General features: G+C 38.6%; 1 protein-coding gene across 3 annotated transcripts in view; it reads left to right on the plus strand.

The window, feature by feature from the left end:
- The window catches only part of CERS6 (ceramide synthase 6), a 332,112-nt gene that overhangs the window by 274,029 nt on the left and 31,395 nt on the right, over positions 1-26,688 (plus strand). For all 3 annotated transcript variants that reach the window (XM_065931691.1, XM_065931693.1, XM_065931692.1), the window contains exons 7-8: positions 1,668-1,796; positions 4,562-4,668. In XM_065931691.1, the coding sequence (XP_065787763.1) occupies positions 1,668-1,796; positions 4,562-4,668 (236 nt within the window). The remainder of the gene's footprint in view (positions 1-1,667; positions 1,797-4,561; positions 4,669-26,688) is intronic.

A 26,688-nucleotide genomic window follows, 5' to 3' on the forward strand; every position in this document is an offset into this window, starting at 1 on the left:
ATTTAAACAGTAGAAGAATCCATAGCTTTATAGGTTTAAGTTATATAAATTAAAATGATTAGAATTTTTCAATATGGGAACTATACAAGGGAATATATGGCAAAAGGACCTTATAGGTGCAGTATTTTATTACTTATAGATTATCATTAGTTACTTTCAGGATATAAGCAAAAAAACATTGTTTAAATGTTTTAGAACCATTTAAGTCATCAAAGTTGAACTTTCAAACCCCACACTGTGTGATAGCTACTTAATGAAGAGTGTATGTATCTGTACATACACTCACTTTCTTTTTTTTATCTCTCAGTTTCATAATATACTTCTAATTTTGTCTCATTTATCTCTGAATGGTCCATGGTTTCAAGTACGTCATCATTAGAGCTGGTCTTGGCACTGAAGTCCCAGAGACTTCAAGTTTACTCTGGGAGAAATACAGACTAAATAAAAGTGTCAGTAAAAGCAATTCCAAGCAATATAAATTCCATGTTTCAATAAATGTGTCCAGGTGGTCAGGAGATAAATCAGTACTGGAGAAAGATGATCTTTTCACATGTGCCAGGAAGCAGCTCTCTTAAAGTTGATCAAAATAAGGATGGCCAAGTTCCCATTATGTTTGCCAGTTATTTTTTTTTCTAATGACTACAGACAGATAATAGTTAAAATTCAGAGCTTATTTGTGTAGAAATGCCATCAGAAATGCCAACATATTATGATTCTTATTTTAACATTCCATTGGGCATATTCCAGGAGAAGGATGCCAAACCCTAGCCACTAGTAGTTAGAGAAGTGGTCCAGTTGGACCTGCACTGCTGCCTAAAAGAATTTTCTAATGTAGAAATCCAAATAATACCTTTCTGAGCTTGAAACCTGTCAACTGAAAAAAAATGTACAATTTAAAAGTTGAAAATTATTGTCCAAAAATTGACAAAACTGAGGACTTAAGCTGCGGACATAGCATCTCAGATCACTCTGAGAGATTACTCCAAAGAGACAAAGGGGGACCCAAGATATATAGGAGTTTCTACAACAAAGACCAGGTAGTCAGAGTAGCAAAAGATTATTATTAAAGAAAACCAGATATCTCAAGTTAAGGAACTTAGTACTCTTCTGTGTATAGGAAGATGAATATCCCATGTGTATCTTTCATTCCTTTGACATGTACCTCAGCTATCTGGGGCCAGTGTCTTCTGCTTTCTCATCCTGAGCCTCCTCGTGGTGCCCGGTCAGGGTACACTGCAGTGACTGACTGCTGGTGGGCATCCTCTTTTCATCCTGAGTTTCCTCAGTGCTCACTCTAGAGGAGACTGTAATTTGATGGCTGCAACATCCTTTGTCTACTGATATGGCAGGCAATATTTTTTCATTCACAAATTCTATATGGCAATTTTTCTCATAGCTTCGAATTCCTTGGCTTAGTACAAAACAGCCTTTATGATCTGGCCTTAGTCCTGGTGTTTTTCACATTGTCCAGAGTCACTGGGCTCCTGCATGTCTCTGCCAGAACATGGTGAACTCTCAGAGAGAAGGAACTATATATTACTCATTTTAGTGTCCCCAGTGCTGGGCCCATTGGGTTCCTCAGAAGTATTAGATGAATGGATGGATAGATGGAAAAACTGTGATGCTGCTAAATCCTAACTAACATGCCTGTGTCTTCTGCTTCCCAGGACTTCGGCGTTATGTTCCTGCACCACCTTGTAGCTATTCTCTTGATTACCTTTTCATATGTCAACAACATGGCCCGAGTAGGGACCCTGATCCTCTGTCTCCACGATTCAGCCGATGCTCTTCTAGAGGTGAAAGTTTTCTTTTCATATATAAGAGTACAAAGCCTGAAATTTAAGGAATCCTTCAGATCCTCAGTTCTTCTAGGCTAGGCTAGATGGTGTTGGGAGAAGGTACTATATGACTTCTTTGAATCTACAGAGTTTCTCTGTAGGTCTAATTGGTGAAAGTGAGACTTTAATATACAAATTTGTGTGCAAAAACTACTCACAAAGTTAGCATTCTTTATTAACAGAATAATGAAAACCTTTACCCTTCCACATTTAAGAAATAATGTTTTACAATGGGAAAATTACTATTGGAATAGGCTTTTTTTCTAGTGTTGCAAGTTTCACACTGATTTATCTGGAAAGTAAGTATAACTCACTATAGTTAGTAGTTGTCCATTCTGATGAAATTAATAGTCATAGTTTTATTTATATATGTATAGAGTATGTATATTAATATTAAATATTATCCTAGTATTTTTACAGTGAAAGTATATATGCATTGCAAATTTTACATGAAAACTGTTTTCTATGCATATACATATTGAGAACACCTGAAAAGATATAGATTGCACTTTAGTTAACTTTCTAAGCCATTACCACTTAGAATTATTAAAATAGCAAAAAAGAATGAAAAAGAAAAATGCTTCTAAACATATTTCAAAAGATGAAATCCCAAGTAAAATTTCGATGTGGTATTTACTCTTAATATTGGCCCCCATGAAGAGACATGCTCAGTAAGGTTATATAATTACAGTTTTTCACTTTAATGCTAAGAAGCTAACATAATTGGTCAAAAATAAACTTACCACAGTACAAATTCTATGTAGAAATGGGTCTTAGAATCTGTATTCTGATTTTTTTATCCCTTTTGCCCTACAGTTCTGCCCCTTTGAAGCTTGTGCTGTCACTGTGAATATAAAATAGAAGTGCCCTCAAATAGTGATTTATTATTGCAATATAAGCAGAAATTTCAGGTCATAAAATTGAATCTACTATAAAGGCAATTAGTCAAGGTTTGAAGTATATACAGCACTTCATTAAAGACTCTGGTCCCTATAAGGTTATGAAACAGAAAAATAGTCCTAATGGGCTCGATATGTCATATGAAAGGTTGGCCCTATTTTTAAGTGATTCAAGCTAGATTCTATTCAGCACATTTTTTAAAAGAAATAAAATTAGTACAAAGGCAATTCCCTGAAAATCAGTTACCATGTGGTTAAATCCTCAGTGTGCTTGGAGGTAGAAACGTTTACAGCAGTCTACCATTTTGAAATCAATCCTGTATAATCTGCCAGCTCTTATGTCTGTGGAAATGGATGGCCTAGTGCTTGGCAGAGCCATAATTCAGAAAATGTGGGCTGAATCATCATCTACCACTTTTATCTAGAAAAGAAAAATAATCCAGAAGTCCAAGTCATGTGTTAAACAAAGGTTTAAAAGGAAATGTTCTTCATCCCTTGGATTCTATTTGACATTATAAAATAATGCTTAAGAATATCCAAATGATGAGATATGTTGACTCTTCAAAGTGGAATATATGGCTTAGACATTTCAGAAAAATTGATGTTTAATGCTTTTTGTTGAATACTGGTGAATGAACATAAAAGAAAAACTACATGGTTTACATAGCCAAAAGGAGACGAAGGTGCTTTTTTTATTCCTGTAGTATAAGTTGTGATGTCACATACAAAGTATTCATGAAATTAAAGGTTCATAATCCTGGCTTCCACTCAGTTAATAGATATTGATATTTCCTTTTAGGAATGTGTTTCTCTCATAGCTTCATATTGTACTTAAAGATCTTAAATTATAGCTTCTATGGATACTGTCAACAATCCTTTCAAGTCTGGCTCAGCTAATTTAACTTTACAAGAAGTAGAAAATAATGTCATGAATTTGAAATACATCTTCAGTTTATAACCCAGTGTATGGGTACTGTGAATTATATGTGAAAATGTAAAAAGAGGTAATCAAGCACAATTATGTTTTCAGTGTCACCTGTTCTTACTTAGAATCATCTATAAAAAGTAAATGGTAGAGAAAGGGATGTATTTCTTTCCTCGACTAATTTATAATATAAAAATTGGTCACTTAAATCACTACCATAAATTATTAGTGTACTTCTCATAGACATTCTGAACATTAGTGACTTTCATCTAGAAAATGACCCAATAATGTAAATTTGAAAATGATACCTAAATGGATGCACTGAAATAACATCATCTTGACACATTCTTCATTTCTAAATTTGTGAGGATAACCCAAGAAACTGTCTCCAGAGACCTCCTTATACCTGTTTAAGAAAAAGCTATAACTCTGAGTATGTAGGAGGAAAAAGTACAGGAAGGCTCAATATATTGTCTATAAAGTTTGTGACCTTAGTATTTGGAATTCATTAAAGGTTTAAAGGATTATCTAGCACTTTCTATTTTGACCTGTTATGCCAAATTCCTGTTTTGGTGTCTTTGGCTTGCTAATATTATCTGTAATGCAAGAATTTCTTATTTTTCTGTTTTCCTGAAGTCAACCATATAATTGAATTTTTCAGGTTGCTGAATATTTTATTAAATCTGTAACAGTCAGTAGTTCTACTTATGGCTAATACTGCATTTCACTTGACTTATGGGTAATTTATAAATATGATGCATGATGCATGACATTTCAAAGTAGCAGGCAGTTTTATGCATCTGGTAAGTTATATCTTAAAGGAGACTCATACATATTGAAAGAAGCTTTTCATTTATCAGTTTAACTCAATTAATCTTTCACATCCCTTCCTTTCATAGGCTGCCAAAATGGCAAATTATGCCAAGTTTCAGAAAATTTGTGATCTCCTGTTTGTTATGTTTGCCATGGTTTTTATCACCACACGACTGGGCATATTTCCTCTCTGGTAAGTGTGCCTATCTTCTTTCTGCTAAGGCCACCCCATCCAGAATAGGTTTTAAACATTTTCCTGTTGAATTTTACTCCAGATACTTAGTAAGAAGTTTAAAGGAAGTGAGGGAGAGACTCAAGAAACAGCTTGATTTCTTCTTCCAGAAGGGAGTTGTCTTCTTTGTTAATACTTTCTACAGGATCGTTAGAGAAGGATGTGGCTTACGTAGGTTCTTAAGCCACAGGAAGCTGTCAGCCATTTTAGGCTCCAGTCCTAAAGTATGATGCAAAAACCTTAGCCATGAAAGTTTGCATTAAGAAAGAAAGTATGGCGTTGCAACCAGTTAGATATCTGGGATCCTTCTGTACCAGTCGTTCACCAAGGATTATTCCTGGACTATTAGCCACAGCAGCAGAATCACCTCTGAACTTGTTAGAAATGCACCCTCTGGGGCCCCACCCACCCCAGACCTACTGAATCACAGACTCGGGGTGTGGGGTCTGGCAAACTGGATTTTGATACGCCTTCCTGATGACTGCTGCATTCAAATTTTAGGACCACTATCCTATATAATTCTCATTGGCTGCATTTATAGCTAAAGCAAATGAAAAGTATAACTCAAAAGTAACCCTTAAAATTCTCTGTGGCCCCTTACCGTCTGGACGTCTTTTCTTTGGTTGAGAGCTATATGACAGGTTTTGATGAAATATGACAATCTCTTGTATAGAAAATAGATCTACTGTCATTAATCTTTATGGAATTATTATTTCTAAAAAAATATTATTCCTCCATTTCACTTAAAGTCTACCACTGATGACAGATTTTTTTTAATTCTATTTGGGGAAATTGATATGAATGGGAAATTACAGCAATGGAAAGGGAAGAAGGTGGAGAAATGAAGGGCTCAGTGATACCTTTTCAGTCCAATAGAAAAATTATAAAGATAAAATTGGGATTTTTAAGTGAGTAGCATCTAACATTGAGGTTCCATAGACAAATTAATCTCACCCCATACACACACACACACACACACACACACACACACACACACACACACACACACACACACACACACACACACCTTCTCCTTGAGACTCACAGCCCTTTCAGACACCTACTTGTTATGAAAATTGCCTCCCAGCAGCAGCACCCTGTGTTGGCAGAAGCATTTATAAAACTCATTATAATAGTTTTATATGATTGTAGGTAGGAAACATTAAGTAATCTTGACTATAATGTATCTATAGTTATTTCAGGATTGGAGCTCTTTCAAGATTATGAGCAGAACTAGGGGTAGGAATTTAAATAAAAGGAAGTCGAGGAAAATCCAGGAAAATTTTCTCAAAAAGATAACAGAAAGCTTATCCTACTTAGAATTTCTGAGAACCTGGTTTTTAAAAAGCAAGCATCAGTATTAAGGACTTACATTTGCTTTCATTCTATCTTTTAAGGATAGAATTAAAGCTGAGATATATCTCCTCCTTTCTAGCTAATGTGGAAAAGCTCTTCCGGTTTAGACAGCAATGAGATACCAAGAAGATAAACTCGGAATATAGAAATTATGTAATGCTGCTAATGAGATAACTCATGGGTATGTCCTGTGATGATAACATAAGCCAGCTGCTTAGAAAAATCCTTATAACCAGAAATGCAAACCAAGAGCTTATAACATTGCAAACACTATAGGTTTCCCGCTACCTCAGCCCTTTGTGCAGTCAAGTTTTGCAAAAAGCAGCTTGTGAGAGAAATACTTTACTGCTTGGGGACAGGAAATAATTTCTGTATGCCTGCTGCCATTGTGGTTGGGCATCTAGTGAGTGAGGTCCTTGTCAGGTATGTCTCATAAACGATGCGCGTGCTTGGATGACCTTTGTTTTGACCCTGTTTTAATTACTAGAGTGTAATGGGCATTGAGAGTATTTAAAATAGTAAGGTGAATGACAATAAGAAGTGTTTTAAGTGTTTGCCTTAAAACCGTGAAGCAATTCAAAAATTCCTTTCAGATTAGTGACTCCTAAAATTGTGAGGGACACCACAGGTGAATGGCTCCAGACCCCTGTCCCACCCCTCTGCCCAGCGTAGGAATTCTCTCAATTCCTCATCAGGAATATTGCTTTAGAGGTCAAGGGAGAAATAATTTTTTATATAAAACAGAAACCTGGGTCCTTAGAATTTCTAAACTAAGGGTTCTTAATCTGATTTAGAACCCCCTGAAACCGTTTATAAAACATATGTGTGTACATTTTTTTTTCCTAGGGGGAGGACCCGTGGCTCTATTAGATTCTTAAAAAGATCTGTGACTCCTTCCCTTCCTCAATAAAGTGCCTCTTGGAAAACAGACAAAGTGTACCCAACGACTTCTAACTGAAAACTCTTAAGAATGTGAGGGTTTCTACTGCATCACCTGTGGGCTTTCCCTTCAAAAGCATCTCTAATCCCTTCAGTTATTCCTGTTTGTTGTTCTCCTTTGTTTGTTCCTCAGAATTCCTGTTGTCACAATGTTCTGAGTGTGGACTAGCTGATACAAAATGTAAAAGCACTAACAAAAAGCTGTACTTAGAACTGCATTTCTTCTGAGGCAGTTTGCCTCTGTATTAGCATTCGGCAGGCAATCTTGATAAACAGCTGAGCTGCTGCCAGACTAGATCGCCTTCATCTTACATTTATCTCTTATTTTTATTTCTAATACTGACTTATTTGCATACCTGATCAGACCACCTACATTTATTTCTATTAGATTTCATCATGTTCTTTTCGATATTCAGACCTGATAAGGATCTTCTGAACCATATCCACTGCTACAATTACCTTGCTACTTTTATGTTACTTACAAACATGCCTTTCACGCTTCTCCCCACTCACTGAAGCAAATGTTGACCCAGAGGGACTCCTGTGTACACTACTGAAGAATTTCTTCATGTTGACCTCCATCTCTCAACCACCAGTGTGTCTTTATGATTTTCTGTTCGTTACTGTCTTATAACTGCTTTGTCATTAGGCCTGCTATTTCTCTATATTTTTAAAAGGTGTTGTAAAAGACTTTGTCAAAGGTCTTGTGAACATCAAGTTCATGTTCTGCACAGGTGGTGTTGGGCAGAAAAAGATTCATGGCCCAACTGGGTGGCTTGGTTTTTGGTGGCCTTTCTGGCTCCTTCCTGGCTCTTCATTTCTAAGTGCTCACCAGTCTAAAATTTCTGGTTCCTGCCCTTTCCATATAGATGTGGACTTTTACCTTCTAATATACTACCACTTTTTGTGTATTTAACAAATATTTACTGGGCACTTACTGTGTCACTAGTACTGGGCTGAGTGCTGAGAATTCAGTAAGACAAGGGCCTCTCTTGGGGCACTTGAATCCCTACAGGTCCCTTCAGTATTCTGGTTGATAATTGTGTGGGATGTAGAGATTATCAGTTATTTTCTGAACATTTATTGGGTATAAGGAATGTAAGTGAATTGTTGACATTAACCAGTTTGTTTGCATGCACTAAGGAGCTCTGTCAGCCAAGTAAAGCATGACTCTAGATAGAGTATCAGTTCAGTTCAGTTCAGTCGCTCAGTTGTGTCCGACTCTTTGCGACCTCATGAACTGCAGCATGCCAGACCTCCCTGTCCATCACCAACTCCTGAAGTTTACCCAAACTCATGTCCATTGAGTTGGTGATGCCATCCAACCATCTCATCCTCTGTCGTCCGCTTCTTCTCCCGCCTTCAACCTTTCCCAGCATCAGGGTCTTTTCAAATATGTGTGTGAAATAGTCATTGGTCAAGGGAAAGTGCTGGAACTAGATTGGTCTTCAGTTCTAACAAGCGTTTCATAGACTTATTTCTCCTTCAGATATTTGTGCTTTAGCTGGAAGGAGAAACAGAATGATTTTTATGCCCTCACTTCTTTTAGTTTTGAACCCATTTACTTTGGAATCACCAGTAATACTGCAGGTTCCTCCCGACTATAATTGTGTTCCCCCGTGAGCCATCAGAATTTTTGTGATTTGTGGGTTTGATGATAATTGGCTCATTCTGTGTTGTATCTTTGGTCCATGCCTCAAAAAGATGGCATACACCATAATTATTCTTTTCAGAACCATGCATTGCCCAGACTTCCCTTTTGGCCATAATGTGGTCCTCTAGAACAGCACAGTCCAACAGAATTAGTGATATAATTCAGGCTTCATAGTAATTTAAAATTTTCTAGTAGTTACATTAAAAAAGTAAAAGAAACAGGTGATATCCACTAAATAACATGTTTTATTTAACTCAGTTCAGTTCAGCTCAGTCGCTCAGTCGTGTCCGACTCTTTGCAACCCCATGAACCGCAGCACGCCAGGCCTCCCTGTCCATCACCAACCCCCGGAGTCCACCCAAACTCGTGTCCATCGAGTCGGTGATGCCATCCAGCCATCTCATCCTCTGTCGTCTCCTTCTCCTCCTGCTCTCAATCTCTCCCAGTATCAGGGTCTTTTCAAATGAGTCAACTCTTCACATCAGGTGGCCAAAGTATTGGAGTTTCAGCTTCAACATCAGTCCTTCCAATGAACACCCAGGACTGGTCTCCTTTAGGATGGGCTGGTTGGATCTCCTTGCAGTCCAAGGGACTCTCAAGAGTCTTCTCCAACACCACAGTTCAAAAGCATCAATTCTTTGGCTCTCATCTTTCTTCACAGTCCAACTCTCACATCCATACACGACCACTGGAAAAACCATAGCCTTGACTAGATGGAGCTTTGTTGGCAAAGTAATGTCTCTGTTTTTTAATATGCTATCTAGGTTGGTCATAACTTTCCTTCCAAGGAGCAAGCATCTTTTAATTTCATGGCTGCAATCACCATCTGCAGTGATTTTGGAGCCCCCCAAAATAAAGTCAGCCACTGTTTCCACTGTTTCCCCATCTATTTGCCATGAAGTGATGGGACCAGATGCCATGATCTTAGTTTTCTGAATGTTGAGCTTTATTTATTTATTTATTTAACTCAGTATATCCAAATTATATGAATTTAACATGTAATCAGTATTAAAAATTCTTGATATTCTTGCATTATTTTATCTCATGCTAATTCTTTGAAATTGGTTGTGTGGTTCACATTACTGCTGCTGCTGCTGCTGCTGCTAAGTCGCTTCAGTCGTGTCCGACTCTGTGCAACCCCATAGACGGCAGCCCACCAGGCTCCCCCGTCCCTGGGATTCTCCAGGCAAGAACACCGGAGTGGGTTGCCATTTCCTTCTCCAGGGCATGAAAGTGAAAAGTGAAAGTGAAGTCGCTCAGTCGTGTCTGACTCTTAGCGACCCATGGACTGCAGCCTACCAGGCTCCTCCGTCCATGAGATTCTCCAGGCAAGAGTCACATTACTACATCTACTCAAAAGTCTATGTGTTTTAGCAACTGGACAATCCTTGATTTGCTCCTTTTTGAGAGTAAGCTTTTCCATCGTTATAAGCCATTACCATGTTCATTGATCTGCATCTGTCTTTCCTCAACTCCGTTTGTGTGTGGTCCCTGAAGTTCTTAACAATTTTCATTACTTTATGAAGCTTTGGTTTTAATCTGCATGGAGTTAAATTGTGCTCAGTCTCACAGCATCTGTCACAGTGCGTTGCTCACAGTGGCTACTCAGTAAATATTTGTTGAGTGAACTAGATACATTTCAATTCTTTTTTTATTAGAGTATGAGTGCTTTACAAAGCTCTCTGTTAGTTTCTGCTGTACAATGAAGCGAATCAGCTCTATGTTTACATATATCGTCTTGGACCTCCCTCTGACCTCCTCCATCACTGAACAGAACTCCCTGGGCTATACACAGCTTCCCACTAAGCTATCTGTTTTACACATGTAGGGTATATAGGTCAATGCTGCTCTCTCAACTCATCCCACCCTCTCCTTCCTCTACTGTGTCCACAAATCTCTACATCTGTGACTCTGTTCCTGTCCTGCAGATAGGTTCATCTGTACCGTTTTTTTAGACTCCATATATATGTGTTAATATACAATACTTACTTTTCTCTTTATGACTTACTGCACTCTGTGTGATAGACTCTAGGTCCATCCACATCTCTAGAAACAGTTTCATTCCTTTTTATGGCTGAGTAATATCGTCTCACATCTGTTGTATTGGTTGAGCACCTTAATTTGTTGTGAAGTAGATAGGTGCAGTTTCTCTCTTATTATACAGAGAAACTCATTTAGTAAGTGATTTACCCAGTCTCTCTGCACTCTGGTCTCCTGACATAAGTTTAATTCAGCAAGTTCTACTTGTCCTTCCTACAATACAATGTACTATGTTACTTAAGGATTAGGCCATGAAGCTATTGATGAGATACATTTTTGGTAGTTGTTGCATTAAAGAAAGAATAATTTTTAAATGATTGTCCCTTTTATTCTGCTCCAGCCAAGACACTACACTGTAAGCATTATCACCTTCTGGCCATATATTAGAAATCTGGTATCGAAAAAGGCAAAGACACAAAGATCCTGAGAGGGAAGGTGCATGGTGCAGTCAGTGGAGAGACTGCTGGCTTTGAGTCACGGTTCTCCTCCTCACTGCTTGTGGGAAGACCAGGTGCATAGCTTCTGTGCATCTGTGGCCTCATCAGAGAAAAATAGTAGTAATTATTCTGCCTACCTTACCAGGAAATATTAAGGATCAAATGAAATAGTATTTGTAGCAGTGTTCTATAATTATAAAGTACTTTATAGCTATTAAACCTTTTTAAAAAGATATTATATTACTGTTAGACATGGAAATTTCCATTATGGCCAAGTGGTCAGAAATTTTTATACACTTGATGACCTTCAACTAGTCTAGACTAAGGAAACAAAACCGTAGATACTTTTGAAATAAAATTCTTAAATGCTGTCTCCAATTATGAGATGCAAAATACCTTGCTTTATCCGTTCTCAGTTCTCAGTGAGCCAGTAGTAATGGGCATGAGCTGGGTTGCCGTAGTCTCTCAAATCTGAAGTGACTATACCTATCCTGAGCCAGCAGAAGTAAATATTGCTCTGCACAGAATCTTGCAAAATGCAAGTATAGGTTAGGCTAGTTCTTTTCTGCAAGGGACAGATTCACAAATCATTGCCCAGCCAAGAATGGGCATACCAGAATGACCAGAGCCTCTTCGTATGGCCTAATGTTGACTTTCCATATCCTCATCCATTTCCTACCAAATGCCAAGCCCTTGACTACAGGAAAGTTAGAGTCAAATATGTACCTCTGGTGGTCTCTGCTGTTCCAGCAGAAGCATGTGGCTTGTCAGAATGTTACTTTCTGTGACTTTCTATCTGTAAAGTAGGGAAATCATTTGCTGATTTGCACTCTCTGAAAGTCTCTGCAGTTAAAAAGAAAAAAAGTTATAAGGCGCCTAGATCATTCTTTTACTGTTTTCCATAATAAGATTTGAAATTCATGTAGATGCATGTGAGAATACCATCTTCTCTGATTTATTTTTCAAGACACATTTTACCAAAGTAGTGTGGCTTATATGCTTTTCTGAATATCTGGAAAGTTTCATTTTAGGGATCACAAATTTGGACTAGCTAAGTTTTTGGGTTTGGTTTGTTTTTTGAGTTTTTGTTTTTTTCTAGAATCTCTTGACAGGTTTTCTCTGAAATTTTCTTTGATGCTGGTCTGTGTTAACTATATTGGAAAGATAAAGGATGAAACCTAAAGTCTTTTGGCTACTAGGTATTTTGGTATGTTTTTAATAATATTTACATATACTAATATCAGTTACTACCTTCATAAAGTGGGGTAAACTTGAATAGAAATAATATGTATTGAGATGTTTTGCTCTTTTCATGTAAACATAATAATTTTAATATAATTTTAAGATTGAAGGGCTAGACCAGAATCAACAAACTGTGGCCTTTAAGACAAATTGCCTACTTTTATAAGTAAAGTTTTATTGAAACATAGCCTTGTCCATCTGTTGCATATTGCCCTTGGCTGCTTTCTGCTACACTGGTTTAAGTGGTTTGGAAAGAGAATATGACTTGCTAATCGTAAAAATCCTTTACAGAACAAGTTTGCCAACTCTTGGGCAAGACCATTAAGAATTAGTCTGATGAGTAAAAATAAAGGAGTGTGGGAAGTGGTATATTAAATATATTCAGCCTCTGGGTGTTTTTTTAGAAGTCTTAGGAGAAAGACTTCCAAAAAATGACTAAGGCGACTTAGGTCTTAAAAATGACTAAGACTTCTAAAAAACTAAAAGGCGACTAAGAAGTGTTAGTCTAGGTAGTCTTTGGACTACCATAAGTAAAAAGCATGCAGATATTCTTTAATATTATGTGTGAGTATAGGAGATGCAGAATATGCTCTCAATTCATTAAGCTTTTCTCCTTTTGTGATTTGAGTCAACAAAAAAATGTGGTATCCTAGTAACATTTTCTACACAGAATTAATGTCTTAAGTGACCCCTCCCTGCCTCCCAATCACTGCTCAGAACCTTTTACTGGAAGAAGGAGAAAAACACCAAAGAAATTATTCTCTCAAAGTGTTTTAAAATGTGTTTATATACCATCTATGGAAAAAAATCAGCATGACCATTTTATCTGTTTTTTAAATATCTGAGTATGGTAATAAAGTCTAATGCCAGGGCCAGGGATTTGAAAATTTAATCAAGGGTCTCACATATTTGAGAGTGATGTTTTGTGATGTTTTGTAAAGAACCCACATCAGCTGTGGTCCATTTGCTTGTGTTACAATGAAGGGCAATCTTTTACCCAGCTAATGATCTGCTCCAGCTACCCTCATCTCCCTGTCTCTGGGTCTCTGCCAACCGGCCACTGTGTTCATGCTAAGCCCCTTGTCACCATCCTGAGTTCAGCTTTGGACCAGCTTGTGACTGCCCATTGCCTGCTTCCCAGTCTAGACCACAATCCAAAGCTTCTGAGAAACCCTCCCTCCACAGTCCCAGTCACAGGGCTCTTTGTCATTTGTCAGTGGAGGCCACCCTGTGTCTGTTCATTTTCAGAACTTCGTCCTTGCCTCTGTCACTTCTGGGATAGCAGTGTAGCCAAAAGGAGAGAACCACAGTATCACCCACATCTCTAGAGTCATCTCTATTACTTGGGTGGGTGGGTGGGGGATATATCTTACCTCTTACCATGTATTGTTATTTAACTTTCCATGTCTTTAGGGCAAGGGAGCAAGAACTTCTCAAATTCTTTCTAGACAAAGAGCCACTTATTCTTTACAAATCTGTTCAGTGCACTCACTGTGAGCCAGCTGTATGTCAAGCAGAATAAGAGTGTTGGAGGGTATAGATATTCATTAGGTCATGAGCCCAGGAATGCTCAACACTGCAAAACTGTCAATAAATACTTGTTAAATAAATAAATAAGATTTTAGAATTTCCCATGTAGTTTGGCACAGTCGTAACTGAGACTCTATAGCTCATCGTGCATCTTTCTTTATGATACAGAATCGGCCAATCCAGAAAGATGAAGCTGGCAATGACTCAGTAGCTTTTAAAAGCAAGGGATCATTCCAGCCATCAAATGATTTTGCTCAGACAGACTTGTAAAAGCAGAATCATGCAATTGTTTAACTGCTGCCATTTTCCACAGCAGATAATAAGACAGAAATGCTTAATTAGGAATGCTAAATGTCAACAAGTTGGAAATACAAGAGTTAAAGATATATAAGGAAGATCATAGAACACGTAGATATACTGAAACTACAGGCTGACTTGAAGTCTGGTGGGGAAAGTGGTGAGTGGGGGACGTGGTGACATGGCTCCTCATTATTGAAGCATGAAGAGATGTTGTCCAGAGGTTCCAGGGCAGCATAGGAAAAGGGCAACCATCCAAGAGAAAGACAGATAGGAAAAACAAACAGAGCACGTTTCCTCCATCCATGGGACCACCCAAGAAAGTGGGCAGGAGCACACAGAACACCGTCCCAGCATAGTAATTAATTCTGTCCTAGCACCCTGAACAGTTGTTCCAGCCTCCGCTGGGGACTTATGTCAAAGCCCATCCTCAAATTCGTAGCAGACTCCACATCGCTCAGAGCAACTTGCAGTAACCCGACTTAGCTGTCCTGACTCCTTTTTTTTTTCAATAGACAGCATGTAAACACACACCTAATTTTCACAGATACTAGTATCTTAGACTACTTTGTATCCACACAATCCCAACTCATGTCTTTAAATTGAGTTGTCGGGGTATAAATATTTCATTTGATTTGTTGGTTGTTAATACATTGTATTGTGACCTATGACTTATATATTCAGTAGCTGTTGAAATTTAGTATGGACCATTCATTGAAATATTTATTGAAACATGTTTGAAGAAACAATTCTGAATACATTCTGCTTTTTAATGGCACAGAAGAATAGCCAGACTGAAACAATTCCAGGTGTTTTTAAATTCTGAAAGATAAAGAAGTACTATTTTAGTTACTTAACATTTTTAGATTGTCTACTGAATTGAAATGTAAGTGTAATAAAAATGTATTTGCAAAATGGAATAGTCTAGTAACGTAATCCTATTGCCCGGTAGTATCTGGTACTAAAATAAGGAAATATTGAGGATTATTTCCCCAAATAGCCTCCAGGGCTATTCAAACAGCCTCCAAAATAAGTCTCCTGTCTTCTCACATGTTCTCTGCAATCATAGTTAGCGTATTGAAGCAATACATCACTATGAACCATCAAAACTTAGTAAAATATTTTCAGTGACTTTTTATTGTGCCATGTGACTAATAATAAATGAACAAACCAAAATAAGGAAAATTTTCTGGTTATCATTAAGTTAACTAGAGTATTTCCATTAATCAGGATTTTAGCCCACCACATTTTACTGGTTCTTATTCTGTGGATATGTAAGGGTGTTCTATCTTTTGTCTGCTACTGAAGGGCAAACACCCTGATAAAGCAATGAATACTTTAAGGTGTTATTCAAAGTAGCCTGTGAACACATCCCAATCAGTCAATTCAAGGGCTAACATGAAGCAGTGAAGGAGTTTTTCTTTGTGTACAAGTCTCTTAAATTACTTCTCTTCAGAACACTGGCTGATGTTAGGAGCATAGTTTGCAAAGTCAGCACTTTATTTAAAAGGGTGAAGACCCTTTCTTATATTAAGTCTGTAATATCTTCCAGAAATAAGTCAGGTGCTTCACAAAATAGGTTCAAGTGCATCAACAAAGTACAGAAGGAACAGTGCTTGACCATCTCTTAGTAGCAAATTATTCATGGAGCTCGATCCCCTTTGCTGTACTAGCTGAAGGGTTGCGTTTGTTTTAAATTGTGTCCTCTTCACCTCACTCAAAAATCTAATTAGATGCTTGAGTCCCCTCCTCTCAGTAGCAATTCCTCTGTGTTCTCCTGAAACACTGTTCTGTTCTCGTGTTTGGTGATCGTTAATTCCTCGTCGCCCTTCTCCGCTCAGCAGCGAGTTCCGCGTGGAGCTGGGACCAGGTCACAGCCCCCGTTTGTGTGCCCAGTGCTCCTCTGCTGTCAAGTCTGCTGATTGACTTGACAATAAAGCTTTGATTTATTCCAAGTCTTAATTCAGAATTCACTTTCATCAATGTGTTCCCCGCAGGCAGGTAGTTTGTTTACTTATTTCAATATAATAGCGTATCATTCTTTTTATTTTTTTCCTCCCAAAATCAAGGAGAACTATTCTGAATGCCAGAGTAATGCTTACTTAAACTCCCTCATCTCTTGAGCCCACATATCCTAACTAATCCCCCTACAGAATTTGTGCGCCCTGCATGCTACCCTGCAGCTAGTGTTTGGGACAAGCCCTCTTTCAGAGGGTAGAGGACTGGACTTGGGTGGCCTTTACCAGACATACTGTCTTGTGACTGTTCTCTTTTTCTTTTTAACTTGATTTCTACCCATCCTTCAAAGATTTGGGGAGGATGACAAAAGATTGCCTTATTCTGAAAATAACTGCATGCACAACTAAGATCACTGCTTATTTTTATCTTCTAGCCTACTTTTTACTCACAAAAAAAGTGAAATAAAGTGATGCTCTGCTGTGTATGTGAAATATATAGATAGATAAGTAGATATTTGGTAAAGATGTAATATATATGTACTTTATCATATATATCTTATTTGTATCTTTTAAAATATATATAAATATATATCTTATTTATCAACTATAAATATCTATGTGAGATATTTATATATTTATCTTAAATATATTATATTTCTGTTTATGTATTTTATATATATCATATAGTAAAACTTTGGCTTACTCTTATCAACATCAAATAAATATCATGCCAGCTGCTTCATGTAGCTTCTCTTTTTAGTAATTAAAAAGCAGTGAGGCTATTGATTGCTGCCTGCTACAAAAGGAATAAGAGGAATAAAACTGAATGATATGTTTTCCACATAAATTGACCATAATGACTCTAAGATTTTAAATAAGGCGGTTCTATTGCATTTACACAAAAAGCTGGCAGCTCCATTAAAACTGTTTTACCTGCACTTGTTGCATCTGGAGACTCGATGCTACAGAAATGCCTAAAACATGTGTGTTTAGTCTCTCAGCCATGTCCAACTCTTTGTGACCATTTGGGCAGCAGCCCACCAGGCTCCTCTGTCGATAGGATTTTTTTCGGGCAAGAATACTGGAGTGGGTTGCTATTTCCTCCTCCAGGCAATCTTCCTCACCCAGGAATCGAACCTGCGTCTCCTGTGTCTCCTGCATTGCAGGAAGATTCTTTACCCGGTGAGCCAGTGGGGAAGCCTAAAACATGCTCACTATCATTTCTGCTCATCCTCAGGATATAGTTCCCTGGACCAATATTTTGAGAACCTTGAGAAATAGCCAGTATCCCCAAATCATTTGAGAACAGAGCCAGGCTGTTTTTCCCGAAGTAAAGCGGGAAGAGAAGTCAGTTTTTCTTCTTCAAATTATCTCTCTGTTCTGGTAGGTAATGATGACTTATTTTCTTTACTTTTCCTAAATCTGAGAAACTTCTTGGCAGTGAAAAATGATGCACTTTCCTTTCAAAGAAAGGAGAAAAATCTTTGACAGTAAGGTATTTTAGTTACTACAGACACCATTTAACCAAATGAATATCTTCATTTATAGTAGAAGAGCAATATATAGTTATTTTTTACTAAGGAATAAGCAGCTCAACTCCACAGGAAGGAGACTTAAATACATTTCTATTGAATTCTTCCAGCAATAACAAGAGCCTCTGATGATTACGAAAATAGCTTGAAAGTAACTTGAAGCCTGGTGATGGTACAGTGGTAGGTAAAGGGTGATAGAGATTTCACCGAAGAATCTGGATTGAAACAAGCACATGTGAATAGTCATCTTGTCTTTGTGTCTAAGGTATACTCAGTAAATGTTCAGGCCATCTCGTTGAGCTGATCAAAAATAAAAAAAATATCAGATTGACAAGATTTTTATTATTAACCTACATTGTTCAGAAAAAGGAAAAAGTCTATAATATCAAATTCTGCAAGGGACATCAAGGCAAATGAGACTTCTGGTCCTATGAAATTGTGCATGTGTTCTTCATCTATAAAATGGGAGACTTGGAATAAATGTCAAAAATGTCTTCTAAAATGTACAGAGTCTGTGATTTCATGATTATAAAAGGGTTGGTGACCTTTCAGTGAGAACTTTATTTATAGAGTGATCCCTGCAACAGATTCTGAGCAGGGCATGTGGGGGTGGTAGCAAGAAGAGGATAGATGGAGATGACTTGTTTGAAAAAGGTTGCTGTGTGTAGAAGGAAGGAAATAAGATGATCATTAGATTGAATACAGTATCAAATAAAGATTTTTATAGAATGTAGGACATCTGTGCTTCCTTTTAAAAACAGAGGAGAAAGAGTACTTGGAGGTGTCAGTGAGGTACCCATGCTTAAAGAAGAGACTTCTGCTTTTCAGAGAAGTGAAGGAAGAGAGGCAAGCATGCAGTGCTGGTTCCAAATAGATGATGTCTCAGGTACTGACGATTGCTTGAGTTAGTGCAGAGGAAGAGACTGATGATACTAGTGATGAAAGAAGGAGAGAAGACTAAGAAATCAGCACCCCAGCAGGTTAACAGCCAGCTGGTAGGGTCGCCCTCTAAGAGTAGGAAACTTGTCCCTCTGATGCATGAGGCAGAAAAAAAAGATAGAGTGAAAGAGTGGACTGGAGGGTGTGCGTGAGATAGAAAGGTGTATCTGATGGTCTGTAATTCCCTTCTGACAAAACCACACTCATACCTGACAACATGTGGGGGTTGCATTGGGATTGGGGTACGAGGTCCCAGGGAATGAGAGAGCAATAACATGAACTGATTGCCATTTAAGCCAGTGGTCAGTGAACTGTAGTCATTTCCTGGGCACCTTGACCATTTGATACCGATGATTCAGTTTCGGTACTGGGTTATCACCCAAATTGGTATATTGGCTCTCTGAACTGGTAGTAGCAAAATCTTCCTGGTATCTTTGTGGCCCCAAATCAGTAACCATAACTGTCTCCTGTTGTACAAGACCACAGAGACAATCGAAACCCAGAAAAGTTAAGTGACTTTGCCAAGGCCACAGTGAGTATTCATCATGGTTGAGGGTAGAAATATACCTTCTGTTTTCTTTGCTAATGTTCGCTGCTTTAATTCATTCTGCGCAGGGGATCAGTACGGCAGTGTGGGCCATAGACTAGGCTAACTTTAGCCATTTCCTTGGCTCTGCCACTGACGTTAGGAAGACTCAGTAACTCTAGATTGTTGGTAAAAATGTTTTCAATTTAACATCCTACACCTGAAAGAACGTATAGCAGCTTTAAGGACTAATTGAAAACGTCCTGGCTATCCGTGATTTCTCTAACTGGTTCTTGGAAATTAGGGGATTATAAAAGGAAGAAAGTTCATTATTGCAAGAAAGGATTGATTTAGTGATGGGTTAATTCAAGATTAGTGCCCTCTCAAATATTCCTCTCTTGTACCATTAGAACCTTTCTCACCTCTAGTGAGATGAAAGAAGAGTGTCAAAGCAATGTAAGTTACTTGCAAAGTGAGAATTTTTATCTAATGCACAATTTGCAAGATTTCTTGAAGTCAATGAAAGTGATGTTGATGTCCTCCTAAAACACACCTAAGTCATGACCAAAGGAGTTGGCAAACAATTCAACAGTTGAAAAAAGGAAAATCAACATGGTGATATGATAGGTACTTCAAAAAGGAAAGGTGTGGATTTCAAAGGATTGTGAGAGACCCTTGGTAAATGTTAAAGCCCTTAAGTATGCTTAAATTTTCCTTAAAATTGTCGTAATACTACCATCACTTCATTTTGAAGAAAATCATGTATCCCTCTTAATGCTTCATTTTTGAAGAATAGATCTTTATTCTTTTTACTTATTTTATTTATTTATTTTTTGGCTGCACCACGCAGCATGTTGGATCTTAATTCCCCAACTAGGGATCAAACCTATGCCCTCTGCATTGGAAGCATGGAGTCTTGAACCACTGGGAAGTTCCTTCATTTGTTTTTAGTTTGCACTAAGAATTACAGCATAATTGCAGTTATAACCTGAATTTGATTAAATGGAAGATAAATTCACTTTAATGAATTTTATTTTCATTTCTCAAAAGAAAATCTTGATGGACCCTTTTATTCACTCTTTTCTATGAAATTTATGTTCCATTTTAAATGGATTCACTTAAAATGGCTTTTTTTTTTTTTTTTTTTGGTGGCAGTGTTCCTTTGAATGGAATGACCTCCTGTACTCAGAATTTAAAGTGGATGTAATGTTTCTCTGATTTCTAAATCCAGTCTGTATAACCTAGGAATTGGACAAGGAAATCCAGTGAGTAAGGGGTGAATAGGTAGGGATTGTTAACAGTGTTAATGGTCAGCCTCCAGCCAAAGGGTGCAGTGGAGCCTGTGCATTTTTGGGGACTCTGTTGACATGACTGGCCATGGGATTCAACCCATGGAAGAAGTTCAGAGATTCCCAGGATAGATCAGGTGAAAGAAAGAAATCCGGTTTTTATGTATTCTTCATGGTCCTATTTTTGTTTTCTGAGTTTACCTTTCTGAGTTTACCTTATCTTGTTTTCACGTTCTCTATCGCTGAAGGAAACATGAATCCTTCCATCCTCCTCCCGTTGGGAAGGGTGTAATCGACTGTCTTCCTCCCTCAGCAGGCAGTGAAGTGCTTGGAGTGGGTAAATACTTTGAAATAGAGCACTCCACCTGTCCATGGAGGCAGAACAACTGAAACACATAATTTGAAAATAGCCAGTTGGTTTAAATTAGTGAATTTACATAGATTCCCTTTCATATTAGTACTTTTCCTTTCATCAGCTTAATCCCCCAAATCTCATGGGGAAGCGGCAATTAATATCTTTCAAGACAGCCCATCCTGCTGTTCAGAGGAATCTTTTCTTAACCAATTTCTACAGCACTTGAAACAGAGTAAAAGCTAATCTTCTTTTGGGATTCTCACTAGATTTGGACCTTATTAACCCTCAGGGTCCCAAGAGGTGGTTATGGTTACTGGTTTGAGGCCCCAGGGAGATTTTGCTACTGCCTGTTCAGAGCAGAGGGCTTCTCCGATGGCTCAGTGGTAAAGAATTCACCTGCCAGTGCAGGAGACGCAAGAGATACAGGTTCCATCCCTGGATTAGGAAGTTCCCCTGGAGGAGGAAATGGCAACCCACTCTAGTCTTCTTGCCTTGGAAATCTCATGGACAGAGAGGAGCCTGGCGGGCTACAGTCCATAGGGTTGCCAAGTGTCAGAGACAGCCGAGCGACTGAGCATACACACACACACAGTCAGAGCAGGAATACCAGTATGGAGCATCACCGCACAATATATGAATTGAGTTGTTAGCATTGGTGTTCACAGTCCCCAGGATGTGTTTACAGCTCACTGGCCCAAAATGCAGCAAAGAATTTTTCACTCTTCCTGTTTTGGTAACAACATCTATATGTTGTGTATTCATTGGGTCCTCCGAGAAACAAATGCTGAGATGGAGTTAGGAGGGCCAAAGGTTTAAGTGTTATATAAAGTGAAGGAAGCAGGAGGAGGGCAGTCAGAGCTTCAGACAGTGATGCTGATCCGACAGTCTCAGCCAGCCCCACTGACAACTCCAGAGCAATGAGTACCCATTAAAGGAGTCCTGGGTTGGGCAGAAATGGGCAGCCTCTACTACTGCTGCATGTTCAGTCGTTGACTAAGCACTGCTCAGACCTCATCTCAGACACTGTGGCAGATTCTGAAGGCCCTGCTGCTGGGACCTGCCAGCTAACTACACATCTCACAGCTGAGTACTAAGTTCTTCAAGAGGAAAGGATGTGTAAGCAACACACCTTGTTGGTATAACGTGTGCTTAGTTGCTCAATTGTGTCCGACTCTTTGTGACCCCATGAACTATGGCCCACCAGGCATTTCTGTCCATGGAAATTCTCCAGACAAGAATACTGGAGAGGGTTGCCATGCCCTCCTCCAGGGGATCTTCCCGAACCAGGGATCGAACCCAGGTCTCCCACATTGCAGGCAGATTGTTTACCATCTGAGCCATGAAAGAAGCCCAAGAATACTGGAGTGGGTAGCCTATCCCTTCTCCAGAGGATTCCAGCCCAGGAATCGAACTGGGGTCTCCTGCATTGCAGGCGGATTCTTATCAGCTGAGCTACCAGAGAAGCCCCGGTATAACATATGCCACTATAAATAGGAAACTAACACCAAACCATTCAAATAAACGAATCCTTCAGGAACAAAAGACTCACATCAAAATGGCAGCGTCTGGCAGTCAACCAGTTGCAACTTGCAGTAGTCAATAGGATTTATCAGATTGTATTTGGGGACTATTCGTTGCTTTCTGATAAACAATTTTATTCTGAAGGATAGTGATGATAAAGAACTCATACTATTCCAGTTTTAAAAGTTACTTAGCAGTGGGGCAAAAAACAAAGGAAAGAAGCAATGAGATTTATATTTAGTGATCTATCTATGTGCATCTGGAGCACATTTCTGGAATAATTCAAAAGGGCCAATCCATTTCATGCCTCCTGCTGCTAAATGAATGTGGGAGTCAAGCTGCTATTTTCACAATGCAAGACATTTATTGTTGATAAAAAAAAAATCTCCCATTTATATATAATCAGTATCCTGGCAAATGACACTGTAGAATTTCAGCTCCTTAAGCATAAAGTGGAACAATCTTTAAAAAAAAAAAAGCCTGTGAGCTAAAAATTAACAATTATCCAGCCACAAATCAAAGTATTGAGACACTTTCATTCTGCTCAGACGAGTTCTTTCCTGAGTATGTGCCCTTTCAAAGTTGACAAGACTGATCTTTATGTTGTCACCCCTCTTCTGTTGGACAGTACAGCACTTTGATTATTCAGTCAGTATGGGACCAGTTAACTCTGTGTCTGGCCCATTCAGAGTGATCAGTGTTAATGCAACTTAATGTCAAATTTTTTTTTTAAATTTCACTTCTATTCCCTCTTCCCCAACCTCCCCCCCAAAAGCATATAAAATCAGGAACTAATTTCAGATGATGTTATGGTAGATATAGGGCTACAAATTATTGGTGGTTTAGTAGCTAAGTTATGTCCTACTCGTGTGACCCCATGGACTGTAGCCCACCAGTCTCCTCTGTCCATGGGATTCTCCAGGCAAGAATACTGGAGTGGGTTGCCATTTCCTTCTCCAGGGGATCTTCCCTACTCAGGGATCAAATTCTGATCTCCTGCATTGCAGGTGGATTCTTTACCAACAGAACCACCAGGGAAGCCCCTATATAAATTATTGTACCCTCTTCAGTCATTCCTGTGTCCTAAAAAATTTTACAAGTACAGTTTGCTCCTGAGGTATGTTGGGAATGGAGGGTGACACCCTGGTCTCTTTCTTCTATTTAGATCAAACATAGAAACGTTTATTATCAGACAGCTTTAGGCCTCTGATAAGAGTGTGATACTTGGACAGAAACAGTTTCTGAATAACGTATGAAATGCTAGTGAGACCTGCTCACCAGCGACCCTGAGGAAATATTTTTTCCAGGCTAACAGAGCTCAGAAAGGTAGACAAAGAGGTGTAGAAAGGCTAAAGAAATTGATTTACCATTGATAACTTACCATCACCCAGTATATCACAGAACATGGTAAGCTAGGCCCAACACTGCCCGGTGACAGTTGAGAATACAGCCTAGGACTGCAGACATGTCCCCTACACAAACCCATGTGATGCCAACACAGTCAGAAGTGAGAAAAGTTGCTTCATAAGCTTGGAGGTTATTTGCCATGGAAAGTAGAAGACTTTTGGAGGACCTTAGCTGATGACTTGAGCTGATCTATAAACTGAGGGTAGATATTGTACCATAATAATTCAGGTGCTTTTTCAACCAGCTTACTCTCAAAAACTAAATGAAGGAAATTTCCTGATGGTCCAGTGACTAAGACTGCACTCCCTATGCAAAAGGCCTGGGTTCAATCCCTGGGTCAGCGAATTAGATCCCACAGCCTGCAACTAAAAATCCCACATGCCACAACTAAGACCTGGCACAGCCAAATAAATAAACAAATAAATATTTTTAAAAACTAAATGGAGGAGTAATTTTTTAAAAGGGGGTATGGATGCATGTTAAAATTCTATGAGGTCTCTTTCTTTTTTTTCCTATTGCTTTCTGAAAATAAGTTTGGAAGTAGGTATTTACAGCCTCATCAGAATATGTTAAACATTCAACTGTGGGTGTTAGATCAAGATGTTCATAAGTCATTTATAAACAAAACTCTAAAGCAGGGTTTCTCAACTTTAGCACTGTCGACATTTGGGTCAGGTAATTCTTTGCTGTGGATTATCATGTTGATTATGGGATGTTTAGCAGTGTTTCTGGCCTCTGTTCATTAGATGCCAGCAGCACAGACACCCTAGTTATGACAGCTAAAAATGTTCGCCATAGCCACATGCTTCCTGGGGGGCAACATCAGCCCCACTTGAGCACTGATGCTCTGAACCTATGGATCTCAAAATTGTTTAGAGGATGAAGACCTAGAAATAATGATGTTCTTCATAGAATACCATGAGATATGATCATCTTTAAAATGCCATTGTTTCATTCATGGTTTTTCTAAAAGAAAAAGACTTAATAACATATAGGCTGCAGAAAATTATAATCTCCAATACGCATACCTAGGATGAATGATCAACAATTTCCTTGTGTATACCTTTAATTTTAATCTAGGTAAATTACAAAAGTTTACAGAAAACTTGAGAATTGTCCTCCCTACAACTGAGAAAAGGCGAACTTCAGTTTAGCTATAGAAAATTTCCATGCTTTTAGCTAGTTATGTTGTATTGTTGTTGTTGTTCAGTTGCTAACTTTATGCCTGACTCTTCATGACCCCATGGATGCAGCATACCAGGCCTCCCTGCCTCTCACTATCTCTCAGAGTTTGCCCAAGTTCATGTCCATTGAATCAGTGATGCCAATTACCTAGTTACAAGTTTCTTTAACTCTGGCCACTTTCAAACTATAATTTGTGCCAGAACCATATACTATTATTTCTTACTTGAAAGTTTTCCTTAATAGACTCACTTATTTTTATTTTTAGATGTTTAGTTTAAAAGAAATCGTTATATTACCACAGAAAATTAAACAGGGTGAGTTATATTGGGTTGGCCATAAAGTTCATTTGGGTTTCTCTGTAACACCTTATGGAAAAACCCAAACAAACTTTTTGGCTAACCCAATATTTTGGAAAATACACATTCACATAAATATATAACTCATTTCTGTTTATCTCACATCTAAAATCATCTTCATACCATACTTTGCAACCAGAAAAATAGTCTGATACTCATACTCTATTAAAATTTTATGTGGAGTTAGAAGGATCAAAAAACTTCATAACACTTTAATACTAAGATACTTCCAAACCACTCTTCAAGCTTCTATATTTTTATAGTCAGCATACACATTATTCAAAGATAGAAGAGAAGAGGAAATTGTGTCTTTGTGCACATGAAACTTGTCATCCAGGGTTGTACAATTTAGGAAGGAAAGGAAAATTAGTATTTATTCAGCACCTGTTACCTATATTGCACTAACCTCTTAGTACAACAATGGTTCCATTTATTTGACAGATAGTTACTGTGTATCCCTGGGGAAGGAAATGGCAACCCACTCCGGTACTCTTGCCTGGAAAATTCCATGGACGGAGGAGCCTGGTAGGTTACAGTCCATAGAGTCGCAAAGAGTCGGACACAACTGAGCGACTTCACTCCCTCACTTACTCACTCTTCTGAGTACACAGGTGGCGCTAGTGGTAAAGAATCCAGCTGCCAATGCAGAAGACGTAAGAGATGCAGGTTCTATCCCTGGGTCAGAAAGATCCCCTGGAGGAGGGCATGGTAACCCACTGCAGTATTCTTGCCTGGAGAATCCCATTGACAGAGGAGCCTGGGGGCGACGGTCAGACATGACTGAAATGACTTAGCACGCACTTAGCAGCGCTGTGTACTGATGTTTTGTCAGGGCTTATATATGTGAGATGCCCTTCTTACACTTAAAGTATAGCTTAAATATAACCTCAATCTTTACCATGTAGTTATAATTTATGTCTGTGTAGTAAGTATTAAGACAGAGGATGCACAGCATGTTATTGGAGACTACATAAGGAATATCTAATTGGGCTAGAGTAGAGAATAATCCAAGGAGAGCATTTAGAAAACATCTTACCTAGGTCCCCAAGGAGTTCTCCTGCTTTCCCGAGGCTCATAGACGTAATTAACTTTGCTGAAGGTCAGAAGAGTTAACTGCAGTCCTGAAGCCTGCATGCTTTTCATTACACAGGGATCAGAATCATCCAGATCCAAGATGATATGTCTGTGTTTTACCACTTCCCTCTTAACTACCCAGAGCAGACACTGACAATCAATCATGGCATGATTTTTTTACTGGGCCAAGTCCAGGGCCAAGAATCTTTCTCGTTCCCAGTGCTCTAAGCAACCATGCCTTTGTCCATTTTCTTAATTTTCTAGTGAGAAAACTGAGCTCCCAGAGAAAGTTGTACAGCTGCATGAAGTCCTTCGGGCCCAGACCCAGAGCTGTGGACAGTCTC

The sequence above is a fragment of the Muntiacus reevesi genome, chromosome 3 (assembly GCF_963930625.1).
Source record: "Muntiacus reevesi chromosome 3, mMunRee1.1, whole genome shotgun sequence".
Classification (NCBI taxonomy): Eukaryota; Metazoa; Chordata; class Mammalia; order Artiodactyla; family Cervidae; genus Muntiacus; species Muntiacus reevesi.